At 34.4% G+C, this 24192-nt stretch overlaps 1 protein-coding gene across 3 annotated transcripts in view; it reads right to left on the reverse strand.

Annotated features, from left to right (window-relative positions):
• The window catches only part of LOC118197664 (cell adhesion molecule Dscam1-like), a 927954-nt gene that overhangs the window by 757739 nt on the left and 146023 nt on the right, over nucleotides 1-24192 (reverse strand). For all 3 annotated transcript variants that reach the window (XM_085816877.1, XM_085816876.1, XM_085816875.1), the window contains exon 2: nucleotides 4517-4843. In XM_085816877.1, coding sequence (XP_085673003.1) covers nucleotides 4517-4843 — 327 coding nt within the window. The remainder of the gene's footprint in view (nucleotides 1-4516; nucleotides 4844-24192) is intronic.

Raw genomic sequence — 24192 nt, forward strand, 5'->3', positions numbered from 1 at the left:
AACTCATTAGCTTTCCATTTGCAAAGTAGCGCGCTGACCACTCAGCTATCCGTGATAGCAGTTTTTGTGAAAAATAATGTAACAAGTAGAAGTCGCTTCAAAGGTAATTTAATTAAACTTCAATAAATGATTGCTGTATGACACAAGTTGTAACTCTCCTCCAAAATTTCGTAACTGTATTTTATTGAATACTCTTTCACAGTCAAAATGCTTTATTTTAGAAGTTGTTATATTGCTGAAGTTAGTTTTTGGTGTATTTAATATTGAGATATTTATACAGCTTTTTATTACACATAATCTAGCCAATATTTATAATAATTAAGGAGAATTTTGTAAGGCAGAAAATTTGATTTCGTAGAAACTGTAATTTATTTAGGTTCCTATTACTTACGGTGTTATAAATAGGTGAAGCATATGGATATACTGGTCGGATCATTGCTTTATAAATATACAGTTTTCCCCTTTAATAAGAATTTTAAATTTATACCAATATATACGGTTTGAGAAATCTGAAGATGGCGTGAACAATGGTGATAATTTTATTGCTGTATACAGTTATGATATTTCTAAGCAAAAACTCATCTCTGTGTGGTTCTGACGTCATATTGAAACGGGTAAGCAAGCTTCACCTATTTATAACACCGTAAGTTATAAATAGGTTTAATTTCTGATTATGACACGTGATAAGAACTCGGTCGGCTATTGGCTATACGCGAGCGTCGCGGGCGAAAAAGCTGAACAGGAGCGTTTTACGTCTTCTGCGTCACGCGAATTTACGCCGGCGTCAAAAAAGTTGCGTTAACTACGTCGCGAGCGCCCTCGTGTGGACGGACCTTTACGGCCGCCCTGCAGAAGTTTCACTTGAACGCGCTAGACGCGTTACAGACAACGAAGAGGTTAATGTTTTTTTTTTTTTTTTTTTTTTTTCATTTTTTTTTTTTTTTTTCATTTTATGCTGTTTATTTTCACGTTATACGCAATTCTGTTTAAGTCTCCAGTATGTCATTATCTGATAACTTACAAAAGTTTAATATTGTTTTCATTTCTGTATATAATTATTGATTTTCTTTTATGCATATATGCTACTTTCTACCTAATTTTGTGTCAATCAAAGCAGTACTTGTTGATTTTTTTGCATTTTAGATCTTCGTGCTTAACTTTTGGAAGTGGGTGTATTTGCTTATAATAAGCCTTGTTATTATTTCTAATATGTTAATATTAATTTGCATATCCACTTTAGTATATCCGTCTCGCACAGTTTGTTTAATAGGTATTGTGGTACAATATAAACGACATAATAATGATTATATGTAAGTTGATTTGAATCATGCCTGTAATATACACTGAAGAGCCAAAACATTATGACCACATATTCAATAACGTGTTGCGCAACCCTTGGCTTGCAAACTAACTGCAACTCGCATTCGCATGGATGCCACAAGTTCTTGGTCGGTGACTGGAGGTAGTTTGTACCAAATGTCTAAGCAGAGGTGATGCAAAATCGAGATATTCCGACATGATGGTGTCTGAGCTGAGAAATTCCGCCAAATGTGCTCTATCGGGTTAAAATCCGGGTGAGCTAGGTGGCCAGGACATTAATTGGAATTCATCCTTATGCTCATCGAAACACTCCAACACAATTCGAGCCTTGTGAAATGGGTTGTTGTCCTGCTAGAAGATGCCACTTCCAGTTGCAAAGATATAAGCCATGTAAGGGAGAAACTGATCCGCAGTTATGTTTAGATAGTCCACAGCTTTTATGGTCTGTTTTACTACAACTACTGGTCCCATTCAGTCTCGATGTTTCTAGGTCCGCAGTAGGCGTAGTTGACAATGACTCTTAGTCAACAGAGGAACACGAATGAGACGTCTGCTGAGCAGTCCCATGTGCGACAGTGTATGTTGAACTGTATACTTCGATCTGCATTGTAATGGGCTATTAACGGAGCCACTGTCTGGAACCGATTTTTCTGTACTAAGCAGGACCCTCCGACGCCCTTTTTCTTTGCTGACGCGTGGACATCCAAACCTTGGCGTCTACTGTCTATCTAATTTATCCACTTTGCATAAATACTAACAGTGGCAGATAGTGAATAAGCTATAAGTCGTGCAATATCGGAGATACTCTTTCCGAGCCGGAGATTACAATATGACCTTTCTCAAATTTTCTCAGATCAGCAGCCTTTCCCATCATTCGCAAAAGTAAATGCAAGAATGTTTCCTTAACTTCTCCAGGAGCAGTTAAATACCATTCTCACTTAATCACGTGCTCGAGCAGTTAAATACCATTCTCACTTAATCAAATGCTCTTCACGTCTCCAGACGAGCTCATTGAAAAATGTTGGGATGGTGATAATGTTTTGGTTCTTCCGTGTATATTTTATTACTTAGGAATAAAAATTGATAAATTACTGTCGAACTGCTTGAGTTTATATTACTTAAATTATATTTTCAGTAATAATTTATCAATGGTAATAAATTTAAGTTATAATTTATTGAGTCAAAAGAATAATTTACTCAGGTCATGGGATACTTCTATGGCTACATCTATGTACATTTTTAAATATAGATAAGCATATGTATGCATAAACTCGTGTGCAAAATTATTTCACAATATGTTGAACTTCTGAAAAACTAATGAATAGATTTTAATGAAATCTGGTTTGACTCTACATTTATAAAAGGGAAACAGATGTAATTGGGGAGGGCAATAAAAGCAATTCAGGAGTCCCAGGGTAGATGTCCCACTCCTGCAGCAAGGTTATTTTAACCTTTTCCAGGGGGCTGGGACATATATGTCCCGCACGTTCACTACTTTAAATGTGTCTAAAAAAATTCAGTAAACTATGGAGATTTAAAATTTACTCTTCAATATGGATTAGGAAGTGCAAGACCCTGTCGATTTGTTTTTCTGTTCCTTTCATTTAAAATAAGTGACTAAATGGCCATAATACGTTCGAATTTAGCACCTATAGCCCACGGGAAAAGGTTAACTCTATGATGGTTCTCGAAGGGGATGGCGAGATGAAATTACCGTCCCAAATATGCCCTAGACATGATGTGTACAGTTAAGGTGAGGAGAACTGGATGGCTAGTTCATGCAGCGAATACCCTCAATTTTACAAGTAATACTATTTGAGTACCATGTGGGCAAGCATTATGTGTCGTCCATTAATACGAACCCAAACCAAATGCACTCCTGAAAAGTCAAACATATGGCCCTAAGATTTCCTTTCAATACATCAAAGCAGTCAAGAAGCTTTTGTCAAACACATGTAGATGTGTGCGGCGGTCCAACTTAATGCCTTCTCAAAACATTACATCCCCTACCGTAATGATCCTTTTCCGTCATGAGAGAGGAATGGTATCGTGTTCCAGGCTCTCTCAAGATATAGCTACGATAGGAACCAGTGTCTAGGATGAATCTTGACTCATCTGAAAAAGGTACGGTGCTCCACGGAAGTTTGATCCAAGGCGGATATTTCTGCATCATACTAATCTTCCCCCCTCGCTGCAGTAAGCGGATGCAAACAGTGGGTTTTCTGGCATACAGCATCTCAGGAAATCTTCGGGCTGCTGTAGACAGTGAAATTCTGGTTCCAGTGGCAGTATACAGGTCACTGAGAGTTGTAAAGCTCTAACAGTTCTATGCTGCTTCCTTGAAAGTGCCAGATAACGATCCTCATTCGTCGTTGTGGATGTTGGTTGACCTTCTTGATACAGATCTAGAGCCCCAAACCTGTGTGAGCCCCAAACCTGTGTAAGCCCCAAAAAAGCTTACAGACGACACACTGATCTCTGTAGCTACCTGCGCTTTTAATTGATCTGTCTCCAGCCTACCGGCAATTCTTCATCTCATTTCGCCATCATTACGTTCGCGGCTATTTATTTTACCTAATACCTTACAAAATTTCCCCAACGCCTGCTAGAAGCAAGGCGAAAATCGTGAAGAAACACGAGAATACAAATCTCCGAAAACCCCTCTTACACTTATATCCTCTCCACAATCACGGCTGCACAAACACGTAATGTGTATATTTATGTATTCGACTCTGAATATTTATATTATTCCTTTGGCATCATAATTAGTACCTTTGGTTCCATAGTTTTCATAAAAATAGAGATACTAATTCAGAAGTCAAACAACAAAAATCAGCGTTATATTTTCAAAATTTTCACAGGACTAGTTTCGATGGTTTTACAGAACCACCATCCTCAGCTGCAAAACCGGTTTGCAAAGACCCTAGTTTATCGCTATGAGCGAGTTTTAATGATTCATACATAATGATGTAAATTTGATTACATATATTCTAATAACAGAAATACATGAATCAGATTTGCATGTGGAATTATTCACTATGCAATTCTATATATCTCTTCACAAAATGTTGTTATGTATTAACATTCATAAATATTTCGACTGTATTTCTTTAACCAAACTGTACAGGATCAGGCAAATGCAAATTGTCAGAAAATAATTTTCATCTTAATTTTCGAAGATATTCACGTTTCTTACCTCCTTTGACACTGACGTCCCTGCTCCCAATCGCTCCAACAGCGTTACTAGCCACGCATCTGTACGTTGTAGTATGGACGTCAGGTCTTTGATCCTCCCCTCTGAAAGGTGGAAAAACCAGTGAGCCATCGGGTCTGACGTGTCGTAGTCCAGGAATATCTGTAATGAAACTGCCGTCAAGAGCATGTGTCCACCGAATTGAAGGGGCTGGAATGCCTTCTGCTGAGCAAGGAATCACTGTTCCTGTTGAATTAGAGAACTCAACGCTACTAGGAGGCTCATAAGTGAAAACTGGACCCCTTCGGTCTTGACTTGTTCCCACTGAAGCTAGAAAATAAAAAGAGAATTAGTTGAAAATACTTCTTTAAAAGAAGTATACCTATAAATATTTGCTCAGATTTTCACTGTATGCATCACTTAAGCATTTTCTTCATAATATTTCTTGTTATAAAATAATAATTACTTAAGCGTGATGTTTTCATGTGCAGCACTAGAAAAATATACGAAAATACTAACTTTGATGATAACATAATTATGGAACGTGAAATCAAAATAAGGCTTTCAATTCGTATAAAATGTAACCTTTTTTATTCCCAACGATTTGCAAAGTTATATACCCGCGAAAGAAAGTTATGGACATAAAGAAACTGCAAAAATGCTTTAAAATATAGAACATGTAAAGTGATTTCTGATACATTTTAGATTTGCCATTGTTTGCACACTAAACTAATCATTTTTGAAACATTTAGACTTGAAATACACTAACAATGGAAAAATATTTAATTTGAATATTAAAATTTTTTTAATGAAATTTAGGCTATAAATTTCTCTTAGGTTCACAAATTCTTCTTTCAGTGAAATTTAAAAACCAAATTTATTTGAAAGAAGATTATATCATTTTTAAAACGTACACTCTTAGACAAAAAAAGGATGCACAACGACGCAGCACCGAGAAGATATAAAGGAAATTGGACACAAATTGATATGCATGCAGGTTTCGACAGAAAATGCAAAATTTTACATTTTGGCTGCCAATGAATGAACGGTTATCGCTATAGCGCATCTGATCTGCGCAACTGGCAGAATATTTAAGAGGAGAAATTACGATTCCAGGTCATAAATTCTTCACGAATGTCATTCAGTGTACTCCGTAGACAGTAACTATGTCTCGCATACAGGTGCGCGAATGATATGCGCAGATGTCAGAATTTAAGAGAGTTCGTGTAGTTGGGCTCAAGCCGGTTGGTCTTATCGGCGAAAAGCTCGACATTTGAGCAGGAGCGATGCCACTATTAGAGGATGTTGGTAGGAATGAGTGAACTATGACCGCACACAGCGTCAAGAAGGAAGCGGTAGACCTAAAGAAACGACAGAACGTGAAGACCGAGCAATCGTCAGAGCGGCACTCACAGCCCCAGATGCATCATTATCATCGATTGTACGTGCAACTAGTGCTTCAGTGACCGCAAGGACCATTCATAGACTGCTCACTGAAAGAGGGCTGAGGTCACGACGCCCCTTTGCGCAGACTGCCATTGACCTCAGTACAACGTCAAGCCCGTTTGCAGTGCTGTTGGACTCTTTTGCACTGGAATGTCACTAACTGGAGTAGAATAGTCTTCAGTGATGAGTCCCGCTTTGAACTGAGCCCCCATGACCAGCGAAGGCGAGTTTGAAGACGCCCCGGACAGCGGTGTGATACCAACCTCACTGTCTTCCAGCAGACAGGCCAATAACCAGGAGTGATGCTCTGGAGTACCATTTCATTTCATAGAAGGGCCCCTTTGGTTGTCATCCGTCGCAACCTTACAGCGCAGCGGTATGTCGACGAATTTCTAAGGCCTTTTGTGTTGCCCTTCATGTCACGCCACTCTGGGATGACATTTCAGCAAGATAATGCCCGTCCCCACACTACACATGTTTCTACTGCTTGCCTTAGTGTTTACGAACATTACCTTGACCAATGGGCAGGGCCCTCCAATCAGCTCGGCATGTTGACGATCTAACGCGTCAATTGGACAAAATTTGGCACGATATTCCTCAGGAGGGCATTCGCAACCTCTATCAATCGATGCCAAGCCGAATAACTGCTTGCATATAAGGGCCAGAGGTGGACAAACACGTTACTGTCTTTCCGCTTTGTGAAGCTCAATCACTTCAATAAATCATCCAATGTTTCTCAAACTGTAATCATTTGTTTTTCTGTACATCGCTTCTACCGATTTTCGTCCCATTCGGATAACTCCTTCTTGGTGCGTCTGTTTTTTTTTTTTTTTTTTTTTGGTTTTGTTTTGTTTTGTTTTTTTGTCTAAGAGTGTATATAGCATATATTTCGAAATTAAAATTAAAGAAATTGGGCCATATTAAGTTATATAAGGTATTTTTCAGTCATTGTTATTGGGTGAAATTTCTAGTTATCGAGTCTGAATCCATAATTTCCGAGAAAATAGTTCACAGCAACAAAGGTTTCAAACGATTCTTGATGGAGTATTCATGAGCCGAAGGATTTGCATATCTCTCAACAGACTCTTTTGCAGCAAATAAAAATACATAAATATGCTCTTCTGCAAAATATAAATATGTATTATGCCATCAAGTTGTCTTCTATTTTTGTGTAATTGCTGATATCCAGGCTACGAACGTTGCTATGGAAACGCTTGCTCTTAAACTGCATTTTCTGATGCAACGCGATATGGTTTCAACTTTGAAAGACATACGCTACTTTGATACAAATATGAGGAGCTGTATAACTCCGAATTAAAAAAATACTACTCCATAAATAAATTGTCTTTTAATCCGTAATAAAATTTTTTATTCATATTCTAATACGACTGTTCCCGTCGTAATATTAAGTTCAAATATTCCTTTATCATAATTCTCTGTATTTTTCAAAATACAGATGCAGAGATTCTATCGAAAATAATTCACTAAATAACACGTTCGTGAGTCGTTCAAAACTATGTACGGAATTTTATTAGACTGTAATAAATTGATTTTTCAGCAGAGATGAACCAGAATGGGTATAAAAAGAAGAAAAATCACAATTATTTTCTTTTCTCTGCGGCCTGTATTGAGTACGGAAGGTATGGTTCCGCTGCGAACGCTAGAACGAAAAATGCCGTCTCAGGAAGAGAAGACGTTTGCGTCTCGCAGTATCCGAAATATGAATATGTAATTTTGGTCACAATTAATTTCATATCACAATTATTTTCTTTTCTCTGCGGCCTGTATTGAGTACGGAAGGTATGGTTCCGCTGCGAACGCTAGAACGAAAAATGCCGTCTCAGGAAGAGAAGACGTTTGCGTCGCGCAGTATCCGAAATATGAATATGTAATTTTGGTCCAGCGTGAGTTTTTTAGAGGATTTTCAAAAGATTGTCCCCGTGACAAAACTATTATTGTATCCCTAATTTGAAGAAACAAGCTGTTTTTATAAAGGCAGAAACAGACGGAGGTCTCGTGATAGCAGAAAGGGCCCACCAGCGGCTGAGTGGTAAAGTCGCTGAACACTGGTAGTTCGGTCCGAGGTTCGAATCCCGCGAACGGGCTGGCTGCACGGACGTTTTCGTGGTTTTCCCCTTGTGTAACGTGTATAAGAGCCAGTTTCCCTTACAAAGTCCTCCACGAAGGCATCCCTCCCCCTAGGCAGATAGCCCTAGTGTGCTTTGCCGTAATCTTAATAAACCAAACCATACCAAACGTGATAGTAGGAAGAATGTAGTATGAGCGAATGGCGTTTTGCATAAATAGACAGGTCAAATGTGAACATTCAGAATGTTTTTCTTTCGCCTCATATTGAGTGATAAGGCAACGTTCCATATTAGCAAGAACATTTATCTGCACAATGTGCTCATCTGGAGGACAGTAAAACCTTTCAATGTACCGTAGAACATGAACAATATTCTGTTAAAGGGAATGTGTTTTGTGCAGTTTCGAAAACCTAATTGTTTGGGCCGTTCTCTTTCCTGGAAAAGGTAATGAAAGGCTCTACATATCTGGATTTTCCCGCAATTACAGGAATTCCTCAAAAATGTGATTCATAATTATTGGATTGGCAAGCCGGAAAAAAAGACAAAGATATGTTTGCTTGGCCTCCCGCGTCACCGGACGTTCTCCATGTGACTTTTCTTGTGGGCTTTGTGAAAAACAAAGTGTATGTGCTACCATTGCTACGCAACTTTGAGGATATATGAGCACACGCAGGCATACATGTGAGCTTAGTATCAGCAGACATGCTCAAACGAATGTGGAAAAAAATGGACTATCGTCTGGACGTTATTCGTGTGACTCCGGGAAGTCATATCAGACATTTATAATGTCATGAAATGAAACTACTTATGTTGTTCTTTGCTTTAAATTTGTGATGGTAAATGTTTGTTTTTAATAGACTTTATTCTAATATGTTAAATTAGTGTGCATCACTTTGAAAAACACTGTATATTTATGTAAGACATTGTTAAAATATCTGTATCATTGAATAATATGTGCATATTTTAATGTGTCAAAAGAAATTTCAGTAGATTTTTAAAATGCACTGGAATGATAATTATATGTTCCAGAAAAACTGTTGTTAAGTTGATTATTATTTAAGTTATTCAGTCTTTTTACTGTTTTAATGACTACTAAATTTCAGCTGTGTTCAAGTAGCTGTAAGTTCTTAAAATGAGAAAAATAAATTATACGTAGTCATGTGCAGCAAAATCCGTATTACATTTAGTTCATCTGTAATGTTCAATAATTAATTGGAAATAATAACTGAAAGCATTTTTTCAATGAAAGACATCATATTATTAACGCTATACGTTAAGACGGACAAAGATTAAATGGTTAGTTAAAATTAGTTAGTTAATATAAATATATTGTTGAAAGTAGACACAGCATGCATAGATTTCTCTCTTTTAAATATATTATAATATTTTACAAGAAAACTTTCTCACCATTAAAACTTAAATGTGGAAAACTTATTTTATTTAATCAAAATATTTCAATAATGGTTTTCAAATTATTAAATTTATATTTTTTCTTCAAAATAAATGCAGTGCTATAAAATTTGAGTATGTTTTTCCTTTTAGAGTCTAGAACGTTTAAATAATAATTTAAGCTAAATAAATAAACATTAAAAGGCTAAGGCTTCAGTTTCCAACTGCTACTTGGTATATGAAATGCAATATGGAAGGAGAATCTAGACATGATTCGAATTTTAAACGAATTACTTAAGTATATATTTATACCTTAGTATAAAATAATAAGAATAATTAGCAAAAATTCTCTATAATTAACTTGAATGAAAAATAGATTTCATAGTGGTTATCAATCTTTTTGCCTGTTCCCTCTTTTCCATCGTACATCAAAATGCTATTTGTGTCTGCAAATATTTTAATAAAAGTGATTTTGAATGCAGAGGCAAAAGCACGCATTCTGCGGTTCTATATATTAATACCTCCTACAACATGCCATGCTCATGCAGTTATTTAAAAATTATTCATTACTTATTTCAATATTTTTATCATATATTTTAATTCTCAAATACTATTAATCATATTCAATTTATTACCATTACTCATTATTTTATATTGTCTTTATCATATTTCATTTAATTTTTTTTTGTTTTCAATGCTGTTACTACTAGTTCATGTGAAATTGTTATTTTCAAATTATACCTGCATTCTTTAAACTGAAGAAAAAAATGTTTTATCATTCTTTAAATTTTTAAAATACTTCATATTAAAAATATTTTTTATAAATGTTTGAAATTATTAAAATTAATTAACAAATTTATGCAACGTAAATATCGAAATTTAAACTGTAGTGGCTTACAAATTTAGTTCATATAATGGCAGCAATATGACTAAAGTTCAGTGTCATAGAAAATAAATGTAGTTTTTATATTATTTTTGTTTACACAAAATGAATTTGAATCGTAATAATGATTGATTTTATCATTAATTATGTCATCGGCAAAATTTAGTATGTACTAATTAACAAGAAATTACACTTTACTACACTGAGAAATCAGCATGTCCTGGTTAAAAACCCTGTAACCGGCAAGGTCGTATATATACGGCCTAGATTATTTTTTGTGATATGTATGAGAACGTATATATACGTGCATATTAAAATATGTCAAGGAAACTTGGGCAGTATATTAAAATTACACAAAAACAAATATAAAATTCCAGGAGAATTTTTATATTAAAATCAATAAAATATTTTTTCCTCAAAATATTTTTGGAATTTTTTTGCTTTCTTAGTGAAAACCCTGGCCGGTCAGAGGGTTAATAAGAGTTATACTTAACTTGAGCGATAACATTTATAAACGCCAAAACACTGTGTGCATTTTATACGAAAACTGACATATTGTTGTGGTGCCTAATCTCACTTGTCTGACCTATTTATACAAGCTCACGGAATTTATAGTCTCATGGAGTACAAGTCTGTGTCTGTCGTTGGCATGAGTTCCATATAGTTTACAGCACTATGTCTAGTCCCGCTCCATTTTGAAAAAGAGAACCCCCGAGATACATATCCGAGTGTTTCCCAACCGTCTTTCATTATACCGCCAGATCAGTCGAGAGGATTTCAAGCTAGATGTATATGAGTGCCCCCATGCCCCACATACATAATACATTTATAATATCCATGTTTTCTGCGATATTCTAGCCGTGGTCTCTTGGTATGGTAATCAGCGTCACTAACTACTAACCCTTCGTAACTCAGAGTGTCATTAGCAGTTTCGGCGGCCGCGCTTAATTACACCTTTAAAATTATTTAGCCCTCTATGTTAGTTTCATATAATTAAACAAAAAAAAATGGTAAGAGCAGGATGAATGACATTATACTTCATATTTAAAACTGAAGGAAACAAAATTCAAAATTTACATTCAGGAATATGACACTTATTCAAATCTATATAACACTTTAATTATATTAATACGCCAAATAACGAGTTTTGGAGAAGTTAACAAAAATCATAAGACATTTTCATTTTATTTCTTAATTTCCATGCACTTAAAATTTGTTCCTTCAAATGGCCTTCTTTATCAAGAACTAATTTATTTAGAGTCAGTTGATAATTACAGAGGCTTTTCATTTTACATTATTGAACAAGCGCTTAAAACATTTTCATCTCAGCGTATCAAAAAACATACTCCCTTTTTCCGAGATTATATGAATGCTGTTGTCATTCCTTTCTTATTATCGAATACACGTATGTAACACGTATTTTACCAAAATTAGGCTTACGTATAAATGTCTCTTCTGTTAATAAAGTTCGCAAATTCCGTACTTTAAGCCCCGATTCAGGATATGAGCTCCTGTGGTATATATAGCATTCCTTGCCAATTTGGTTTAGTTTACACTCTTCAAACTACGAGGGCCTTAAAGTTGGAAAACTAAGGACATTGAGGCATATATTAGATAAAAAGAAAGGCATAAATCCTCTGTTGTCAAACACTATTCGTCAGAAAATTACATTTTCCATTTTTATGTAGAAAAATTATGCAAAATTATCTTCCGTTGGCGAATTAGATTTTCTAGAGGCGCACCACATTCATAAAAATACAGTTAATGATCCGTTACAGTTTCCGTTACAGTTAACGATCCCAGTTCTAATCCTCCTTTACCCTCAGCCGTTAAGAAAATTTTTTCATAGCTATTTTCCTTTTTTTCCATCAACAGATGTCGTCAGTATTTTGACTTTCTTTCATTCTTATTCTCTTATCTTATCACTGGTTTCCCTTTCATGATTTGCACTTCTGGAACTGAAAAATGAGGTTCTATATTTAAAACTTCGAAACCAGTCTTGGAAATTTATGAATATTAGGCTGATTCTTCTTCGTTTAACTCCTACAATAAACTATTAAACATTTACTTCATTGAAATGGGAAAAGTTTTCATTTAAAAGTAACACTCGTTTTCATAATTCACAGATAGAGATAGATCATTCCCACAAGAAAAATTTTACTTTATTAAATCACTTAAGTGTATACGCGTTTCAAATACGGATAAAACTTTGGTGGACTTTGCATTTAGAAACTTATCTTGTTTTCTTCTGACGGGAAGTATAAGGAGCAGAAATAAAGGGTACAAAATGCCATTTTGACAGAACTACTTTACTTCTTGGTTCTGATGTAGGTTTCAAACATTAAATAAGATCTGCTGTGAAAGTTTCTTAAAAACAGCCACTTAATTTTTATGTCAACAGAGACCATTTATGAATTTAGCAATAAATTCTTAAGCCACAAATCAGAACGTTCTCAAACCCCTGCCTTTAAATGAACAAGGAACAAACTTTCGTAATTGGCTACTTACTCAATGCTTATTTTTTGTCTGCTGCCTTCTCATTATCGTTAATTAGGAATAACAAAGACTTTTGGTACCGCTTATCTCAGGAGAATTACAGAAATATTTCACAATTAACATTTTATACACTATGTCATAAAAGTTAGATTAGATAAAAGCATGATATCTGCATAATTGCAATTTTTCTGCGTCCTTTCTCTAGAGAATTAGAAAAAAATATAGCTGAATGAAAATATTTTTTACTACCTCTATAAACAGAATATTTTTTATTGGTTTTAATAAGCAATAATTCCTCTCTAATATTCAGCAACAATGATGATTTTATTTCAGACAAGTACTTCACGTGGGCGAAAAGATTTATTTATTTAAAGTCCCAGGACAAAGAGTCAATTATTTCAGTTTTTAATACATCCATTATTTTTCCTATTTCAGTTATATTTTTAGTGAAATAAAATACAGCAAAACATTTTGCGTTTGTTTCAACTGAAACTTCAAGCATTTCAAATGACAGTCTCACGCATTTAGATAAACAAATTAGCATAATAAATAAATCATAAATTCATTCTTTTTCTTGAATCATCTTTACAAAAATTTTCATCTGATAAGACCATAAACATTAGTATTCAATTATGAATTAGGTTTCTTAAAACTATTTTACTGTCATAAAAATATATTAATTATATATGAAATCATTAATTCTCAATCTAATATTATATACCCAATGCACGAAACATTTCATAAATTTTCTGGCATTTTTTCTTCATTTACGTACATTTTCAAAACTTACTTATTATTTTCAAAATTCGGATTTCGCGTTCTAGAAAAATAAAAGTGTTACCATTTGGAGGGAATGTTTAAAGAAAGTATCCTGCAAGTGTGATTTCATCAAATAAATACATAACTACAGCTTGAAGCCTAATGAGATCCTTTGTTAATAAGGGACACTAGTCTCCGCATTTATGATGAAGTAATACTTCTCTAGCAGCAATATGTTCTACCGTTTGGTTTCTTCATTGAGTATAAGAATAAGATCACTTAAGATTCACTTTGAGTAAGAGATTTTATGTTATATAGCTTTTATTTCTGGAGAACTGATTCTTAAACAGATGCATCATAGCTGCTTAGCTAAAATTCTTAACCTATTCAAGCTTTGAGTTTTGAAAATTGAACTGTTTCAGGTTTTAACCTTATTTTTTACGAAGAAAAGAATGCAATTTCGTTTTATTCTCATGAGTTGTATATTAAAAAAATATAGTACATTTAATTAACTTTCCGAAATTTTTATTGTCAACTCTGCGAAAATTTAAACTAAAATCTAAAGTTTTCAGATTGCGAAAAGAATTTTTTTTATTTTGTTGCTGAATCCATAGTCTGGTTTTAATTTCTATATCTTCAAACTGGGCCTTGTATTTGGATTACATTTATATTATTTTGAGAAATTGTTTATTAGTGGTTATTCTTTTTCTTTTCGTTTTTGGTCTATTTAATAAGCATTTTTGAATCCATGTAGTCCAGTTACATGGAAATTCGTTGTCAAGTTCCTTCACGAATCAACATATATGCATCTTTCATTATTTTAGTTGTTGAATTCAAATATATAGTCGGAATTTCGCAGTTACGCAAACATTTCTTTCTTCATTTTTTCCTCTACTTTTATTTTTCGCAACACATTGTTAAAATTGAAGTGAAAATATGTAAATTTAATGCTAGAAATTCATATGTGCTTCTAGGCAGGAATTCATGCGACCTTTTTACAGCACTTGATCCTAGGAACATCCTTCTTATAGATTCTGAAATTAGCAAGTATATTGCATTGCACTAGCTTTGATGTAATTTCTCCGTCAACATTAGAAATTTACCAGTTATAACGCTCTCCATTATTACAGTACATTTCTTTGAAATTAACAAAGCAGAAATTTAGGTTCGAATGCAAAAAGTTAAATTTGAAGACATGAATTTTATGGCTTTTCACCTATTGAGATGTATGCCCGATGCATTTGTTTTCCTGTTCGTTTCTTTACACTTCTCAAGGCAGTATTAAAAAGCGTGACATGTAGAATCTTTTAGCTGAATTCACTGCTGTACGAATTTCATTGTTAAGCATCAATGTAAGCATATTAGAGTAGTGAATGCAAGAACTAAATCCGAATCTTTAAGTTGCCAACTATGGTGAACTCAGTGATGCACTGAAAGACTGCATGCTTTTTTTCTTGCAACTTTTGAAATTTATTCTTGATTTTCTATCACGATTAAAATTCGTATACCTTCTTTCTTTCTGCTTAATATTGTATTTTACAATCATGGAATATTTTAGTTTTTCTGCTTTAAATCATTGTGTTATGCTTTTCTTCAACAACTATTCACTAACCCCTTCGAGCCGGGTAGCGAAAACGCGCGCTTACGCGGAGGCCGGCAGTGTCTTCCGCGAGCGTCTCTCCAGGGCCTAAATCCATGAAATTTCCGAAGTATCAACGCATTGTTTAATAATGCTCTATAGAGTATTTAAACGGCTTATGCTTTATAGATATTTATATATATATATATATATACTTTAATTACCTTATTTCTTGTTTAAATACATATTTTACACATTTTATTTTAATTACTCACCATTTTATGACTTTTAACATTATACATCTGAAAACTAAATATATTACTTAAAATTCTCTTTTCGTATGAAAAATTTTAAAACAGGGATCTACACACAGTCCTACGTTACTTTCCTTGAACTCGTAATAACTCATTTGCCGTTTTGGAGGATTTTTCCGGGAATGTGAACAAAAGAAGCATCGTCGTCTCATTTTCTTATCAGTCTCTTCTGAACAAAGTTTTGGAAAATGTCTTTCAGTTAATCTTTCAGAATCAATATCAGAATATCAGAATTTCAGAATCAATATCTGAAATATTTTGCATCATTTCTGCTATTTCATGCTCTGTTAAACATTTTCGACGCTTCGACATTGAAACGGTAAAAACAGAAAGAATCCACGTCTAACAAGATCTAATTATTTTCTAAAAACTGAACTGTAAACCGAAATACTCAACGCTTTAGCGCATATAAAACTTCTACTTACAATAAACAACTACCACGTGCGAATAAAGTGCGATTTAAAGAGACGTCATAAATCACGCCATTCGGAAATATTTAGTTCCCCGTTTGTTTATATAATCAAAAACACGTGTATGTGAGTCATGCTTCTCTCATTTCGAGTAGAAGGTCTAATGTACATGTATCTGAAGCCATATGGGCATACAGTGCCATCTTGTGGCAGAAATTATAGTTTGAAACACGTTCCAAGGTACTGGCACAAATACGTGGCAGTCGGTAGAAAATGCAACAATGCTCTGGCACGCCTGCGTGTCGGCCGGTAGATAAGTGTGTTCGTTGCTGGCACGTATACGTGACAGTCGGCGCGAAGGGGCTAAGAAACAAAACATTTCAAGAACCACAACGTGTCAAAAATATCTCTAAAAATACATGCAGTAAAATAAAATATCGTCAATAACTTCAGAACCTGCCCAGTCACAGCCAGTCACTGCCAGTCACCATTGACGAATTCTACAATGCACAGGATGTTTTGTACGTCAAGCAGCATACAGACTAATAAAAAACTTTTAAGCCGCTGGATAGATAAACACGGAAACGTTTGATATAACCCATCGAGTAGCTCAGGGGTTTATAGCATCTATGAGAAAAGATTGGCCATATTTAGTATCTAGTATTGGCCATATTGCGGTGAAAAGGGTCAACCCGAACATTATCTATTTTCCTGCCCGTTTACAGATTCTCTTCATCTAAAGAAGCCAAATTCAGAAGAGTATTTATTCCCATTTCTAAGATAGGCAGTTGTAATTTCTGAAAATCAATTAACACAAAAACATACATTACAACACATAATGAATCGTCAAAACTGAGCTGTTAAAGTTTCAGCATAACTTTACAACAGTACTTAAATGTAAGCTTTGTAAACAATTTTAGAGTTCTTAATTAATTCTGATAGTAAGCAGATCATGTTTACAAAAATGATTTTTAACGTGGGAACATCACGCCTGTTTTTAATGCAATATATAATGTCCTAAAACATGTTGTCTGTACCCACTACAATAGATAACATCTTAAAATATGCACCTGCACAACTACGTATTTCGTAATGTATATCATGTAATTTAATCCCTTTTACTTGAGCTAATTTAACCCTGAATGGTAGGAGTACGTTTGATGCCGCCGCCGGTGGCAGTACTTGTTCTCACTGGAGTCACAATTTCCATCATGACTCGAGGAATGATGCCAGAATGCTGTTAGTTTTCTAGTTAGTGTGTGGGGCTATTACCTACTTACTTAGGGTAAATATTAGGTGGCCCCTTCACTTCTACATAACATAACATATTTAATATCTATTTATATATAGTATATGTATACTGAAAATAAGGAGATAGATTTTCAACAAATTTTACAAAAATTTTTAAAAAATTGGATTACATTTGTAAAAAATTGGAAACATACATAACAGTTTTTGTTTGAAAATTTTCGAAATTTGAGTTCATGTATAAGCAATTAATTGGAATAAAAAATGTTATTGCTAGTAATTAAGCAACTTTTCCATGTACTTCTGAAGAAATGTAGCAATGGCTATTTTAATTTATCTGCTATCTGAGTAAAATGCATTAACATTTTCCGATTCTTTTTTTATATAAATATGATGATAAATTTATCCAAACTGTGCAAAAAATGTAAAATTTAATTAACGGTATCTGATGAGCCATATCTTGAAAGTTTCAGCATATTTGTTTTGAATCTGACGCTTTTCTAAGAAGCAATTAACACTTCTATAATGATAAGAAACTTGTTTCAAATCACAATATGTAATTATGTACGTAAAAATTGAAATTACTTAGTATCGCTACCGATCATAATAATTTTTTTAAAGTCATTAACAGAATTAAATCCTACATCGGCTTACTTCTGTCATAAACTTACTTAATTGGGATATTCACAAAATTAGATACCAAATAAGTTTAAACTATCGTTTTGGTGTTATATTATGTTTTTATGCATTAATTTGTAAGCAAGCACATTCGAGAATATGAGCGTCGGTGAAAAGCATTTTAACAGTGAATACTGCGTCTTATTTTCTATACCCTTATTGTAAATACAAAATCAAAAATTTTTTAAAGTACCATTCATTTGAATTTAAAATATATTTGACACGGCTGAAATTTATCCAAAGCATTTATGAAGACCTTTTTTAAAACCTCTAATTACCCAAAATGAAAAATATCCTCTTCACTTCCAGTTAAAAATTGTCATAAAACTGTATTAAGAGAAATGATTGTGAAATTTTAATTCCTTGTTCTTGACATCAAAGATTTCAAAGTATTACAGAAAGCAAAAAAGTACGCTTTAATATTCAATTGCTTAAGACTTTAAAATAATGAGGTAAGTAAAAATGTTTATTCTTAGACTTAAAAAAAAAAAAAGAAAATACCTCTTAAAAAGGCATAAGCTAGCTTGACATCAGTTGAGCTGCCGTTATCTACTTTCCCCCTTCTCAACTTTCGCTTATTTAAACTCTAAGAAAAGTTGATACCTAGACAAATGAGCTTCTGGTAACGAAAGGATCCCTGGAATTAATTACGATTGTTTTTCTCCCTATAAAACCAACGAGGAAAAATCTTTTAATTTGCTACGACATGATTTCATTTCCATCAAATATCGCTTCAGAAAAGCGACCCCAATAAAAATAAAGTGAAAGAAATTCAACATCAGAAAAGCGCAAATCTACCTTCCAGAAGCTTCCGGCAAGATGACAGCTAACACCGACCCGTCACAGTATCCACTAAAGTGGAGTCGACAAATTGTCAAAAGCCTGTCAAAACTTTAACGCCTAAGGTTTCGGAATCTTCTGGAGGCTTATAATTGATCCCAGTGCCCCCTAGCCTACGTTAAAGCGTCTCGTGCGGGCTGGGCTCCTCCTCATTCCTCCTCGTTGCTGTCTCCGGAATTGCGTGATGCGGTGGGGGGAGGAGGTCTGAGAAGGAGGGATTCAAAGCGGATTTCGGCTCCCTCCCCGAATCCAGAAAGCTGCTTTCTCCGCAAAATCTCACTGGACGTTTCGAGATGCCTCGAATATACTACTATTTTATTCTCTAGAGGGTTAAGCTTTGTTACGAAAGCAGTTTATTTCGAAGTTTATTTAGAAATGGCAGATAGTTTCTTAAAATGAGCAATTACTATAGGGGGGAATAAAGTGATAAATAGCTGATGATACAGAGATCGTCTCAAATAGTCTTTAGTCATTAAGATTTATAAGCTATATACTTTGTATTCATTTTAAATATATTATAATGGAAAATAATCTCTAATTTTATTTAATGGAGCATTATATTAACATAAATAATATTTCACAAAGTTTACATTTTTTTTTGTATTGTTATTTAATAATAGTAATAAGTATAGGCATTAAAATAGTTAAAAGACGAGAGTTTATAACACTTGCTTTTATTCACAGTTCCTCACTTATAATAGAGTACAAACGAAACGTCATTTGCATTAATGACGAGATCACCGTATTTAAAATACTGACGAATCGAGCAAAATAATTAGATTCAACAAAACGATTTAAGTTAATGTTTTATTTTTTGTAAATAATATTTAGAAAATATTATGGAGGTGTAAATTTATTCACTATAATTAGATATACAGTATTATATCAAAAGACCACGCGCACATATATATATATATATATATGTATATATGTATATTTAGTTGAAAAATATATCACACATTAAATTCTTTAAACAAAAAACACATTTTGCTCACAAAGAACCCATGACAGCAGTACTTGAACATTTGCAGATGCACGAAATTCAAATAAACCAAATAAAAATCTCAAATAAAAACAAATAAAAATCTCAAATAAAAACAAATAAAAATCTCAGTTTTGTATATTATTCCCAACTTTAAGGTAAGGCACTTTAAACAATCTTTCTACATCTTGCAACAAGTATATTTTCTCATATCGGCATAACTCCTAAGTACAAAATACAGCTAGTAAAAGAGACTCCGCTACTTACAGTCAGTTTAAAATTTACAGTAAAAAAATTCTGCGAGGAAAAAGAGAGGGGACTCAGAAAAATGCAAGGCCCTAGTATTGCGCCTTTAACACTTTCGCATCGAAGTCGCCCCAAACGCCCGAGCATTCAAACATCGGCTAGACGCCCGGGGAACGCCTGAATAATTTCCTACCTAGTGCTCTTCCCCCCAACACGTTCCTGCATTACTCATTGCTTTCAGGTGTTGTTAATTGACATGTCAGTCATTCTTTTGAAGCTACTAAAAGTAGTTCTATTACTTTAATTCACCTTCTCTTTCCTTTGTTTACTGTCACTGTTTAGCTTTTCAAGCCCGAATTTGCAATCCCGTCCCAAGGGGAAACTTCACACAGGGTGAAAGCGTCCAAGAAAGAAGTTCTCGCTTTACTTAAGTAGCTTATTGTTTGCGCTGTAGTGATCAGTTTGAATAGGGGAAGGAAAATCATTCCAGGAGAAATTCTTAGACACGGGCGTTTTCGATGTATGAGGAAAAGAGATTTTACTCTCTCTCGATGCGAAAGAGTTAAACAGCGAGCAGCTTCAAAATAACATTAACAAATTAATTCAAGCTGAGTATTTCACAAAAATTAAAATCTCTTTAAATTACTCCACAATTTCAATAATGAGATTTTACGGCAACTTCTTAATTACTTCCAACAAACTTTTAAAGGTTACCAAATTATCAAATATTTGATTATTAACTTCTATAAATTTAAATTGAAAAAAATTCTTACTAAAGAAGTTTATTGCGCTATTAACTTAATCATCTTTATTTATGATTTGCTTAAAATTATTGGGAAGTTTAAGACCATCCAATATTTTTTTCCTGATCAAAACTGGAAGGCAATCCCCTGTTTCAAATTTACAAAACCTTATCACCAATCAATATAGTAACTTTACTGAAAGCTATTACTTCTGTAAAATTTAAAGAGAATATATGTGTTTTCATAAAAGGCATACAATAAACAAAAACTTAAAAGGTAATTAAAATGTGTGGTACATTAAAGAGCAAAACTTTAACATGAAGCTTTTTTGAGGATCAGTTACCTTAATTTAATATTCGGAGGACAAACAGGAAACAAAATTAATTTTTTTTTTTTTTTTTTTTTTTTTTTACTTTTAGCTTTTTGAAATATGTCAGACGGTTCAAAGATTTCTGGTTTACAACATTATCGAAATTAAGAACTGAGTACACTACCTGACACTGAAAATGCAACACCAAGGAGGAGTGGCCCCAAAGTGGTGAAACTCAGCAAAAAGAGGGAGATAGCAACGAACAATAACTGATTTTTATTTCCAATGATATGCATAATACAGACCGAGAACAGCGTTACTCAGTACGTTGTAGGACAACCTGGGATGGCGATACACAAAGCAACACGTCTAGGCACAGAGTCAATCATCCAGCAGACGGTGTCCTGAGGAATAGCTCTCCATTCCCTGTCAGTCATTTTCTACAGTTAGCCTTCTGAAAGCGGCAATGACAGGGTCTGCAAATGGCGTGTAATCGCATCCCGAATGTGTCCGATTGGTAAGAGATCAGGAGAGAACAGTGGCCAGGAAAGTATTTGTACACATTGCAGAGCACGTTGGAGGATGCGAGCACTGTGCGGTCGGGAGTTATCCTGCTGATAAAAGGCATTGGGCAGTTTCTGAAGGAAGGGGAGTTTCACCGAGGGTACGTCATTAAGTATCGTTGGGCCGTTAAAGTGCGTTGAATACGAACTAGACGTGACCTGGAATCGTACTTGCGCCCCAACTATGATGCCGCGTTATCTCGCGTCGGGGCAATCTACAGTTGCACCCGCGTTGGACTTGTCTCCACGTCAACAACACACTCGTACACGGCGACTATCCTTGGAGAAACAGAAATGTGATTCATCTGAAAACACGACGTTGTGCCACTCCGTCGTCCTCAAGGTGCCGGGCATCGCTCGAACCCGGAACCATGGCGTCTATGATGTGCGATCAATGGTAGTCTTCTTAACGGATGCTACCAGTGCAGTCCACTAGCCACCAGTTGACAGCAAATGGTTCTGGTCGATATGGGAACATCAAGGGTGTCTTGATCATGCTGCAGAATGGAAGTACAAGTGGCTTGCGGGTGCGCCACCGCTTCTCGGCGGATGCGTAGATCCGCCGTGCTGACGTCTACACCGGTACCCCTCGAACTTGCCACATTTCCTTGTTCCAACCATCGTGTCACAGCCGGTGCACTGTGGAAGCTTCCAGATGTATGTCATCTGCGATTTCCCATATGAACCAACCTCCCCTTCCCAGGTGGACCCATTTCCGCCACCGCTTGTCATGGACCAACCTGCCCCTCGTAAAATCGTCTGTCTGCTGGAACTGCCTCCGTTGACGATGGCCTAGAATTCTCTGCTATTACACACGTAGTCTGAGACAAAACAAATGATGACTTCCCTAGCAGAAATAAAAGTACGAAAATTGAACATTCTGCAGGTTCCTACTGTTATATTTTCTTCAACCTGCGCTGGAGAGCTACGCATTTCACATCAGTCGCATAAATCGGTGTCGTGCGTCTACCCAGAAATTTGCATAATTTTCGGACCACTCTTTCTTGGTGTTGCATTTTCAGTGTCGGGTAGTGTATAATGAGTTTCCTATAACAGTAAAAAGTTACCTGGCAAAAAAATAGTACATTTATATAACCATATTCTCTGCGAAAAAGTCTTTTTCTTTTTGCTTATGCTAGATTCTTGGATAGAAACTATTAGCTATGGTTAGCTATTAAGTTCAAAATATTGAATTAAGAATGAACTTTTTACTAAGAACATTTCCAAAAATTTTTAATAATGGAAAAGTTGAATATTTTAAAGGTCATGTTCACGAATTAAAAGAAATATTTTGTTAAAATCTATACATATATCTACAAAATTATCTGAACTGAATTAAATTTTACTTAACGTAATAATTTAATAAAATTATATTAAAAATAAATAAGTTAAAACACATAAATTGTTGTGACTTTTCTCACTTGTCTGACAGTAGCAGCAGAACAAATACATCCCTTTTATCGTGGACTGCGTCTTTCATTTGTAAGGACTATGGATACATTTTAATTACGAATACAACTTTGCTCAGCTCCGTCTCAATTTTGAGAGAGAGTCTCCCGGGAAACGGATTCGAGGTTCTCCTACCCCTCTTTTCCTTCCACCAACCCATTCTAGAAGATTCTTGGTTCATCATATATTTTAAGAGCCCTCACACTGCAAAGATCCTATACATTTACAACATCTAAACATTCAAGAGAATTTGAGACATTGATATGGTAGCTGGCATCACTAAACACTATACCAAACAGGGCAGCTAAGAACATCCTACCACTTTATTTAATTTTTTTATATAAAATGAATCAGGGTGTATCCTAGGTGGTCCTCAAATTGTCACTATAACTAGCATTACGTAAGAAAGTGATTTTATTTAAATTGTGCTTAGCTCTACTCATTCCTGTCTTTAATTGTTTCATTTCATAGTTCATAAGAACATCAAAGAACTAAAACACTTGACATTGTTAAATTTCAAGTCCAGCGTGGAAAACTTAGAATTCATAAACAATCATATTTAAATGAAAAACGCAAATCAAAATTCTTATGCAGATTTGGATGAATTAACCAAATCAAACTTATATGAACAGAATGTGAATTTATGTTTGCAAAACAAAAAGATATAAGTAAAGATAAAGTAATTATTTTTTGAAACATTATCCATTAATGGTCCTCGATGAACAATCCTATACATTTGCTACTGATTATTGAATTTACTAATTCCTACCGTGTAGGGGTTTGTATTTGAATGGATTGTCTAATTAAATATTAACAATGCTTTATCTGTTATTAAATATAAGGACTGTATAATTTATCTGAAAAGCTTATTAATGTAATTTAATTAACAACGAAGTTTAGCGCAATCTAGGAAATTAAGGATTTAAAACGGTTTCAGGATTTTAATAAATATATGGATTAATTATATTTCTAACTTGTTTTTTTTTTTTTTTTTTTTTTTTCGATTTTATCAATTTACACCGGTAAGTTAGTTTAATTTTGTTAGTAAACTAGCACTTTATTAAACATATAAACCGAGTTTTTAAATGGAGGCAAAGCTTTAAAGAATATTTTAAAATGTCCAAATTATTTGTTCTAATTTGTTTTCAACGTAAACAAAATTACCACAACTTGCATGGCAAACTTAAATTGTTAGGTTTCAAATAAGGTTTGTACAATAAATCTAAATTAAACTACATACCTTATAAAGGGCATTGT

The sequence above is a fragment of the Stegodyphus dumicola genome, chromosome 5 (genome assembly GCF_044657685.1).
Source record: "Stegodyphus dumicola isolate Sdum_Otavi_A_Nest chromosome 5, ASM4465768v1".
Lineage (NCBI taxonomy): Eukaryota > Metazoa > Arthropoda > Arachnida > Araneae > Eresidae > Stegodyphus > Stegodyphus dumicola.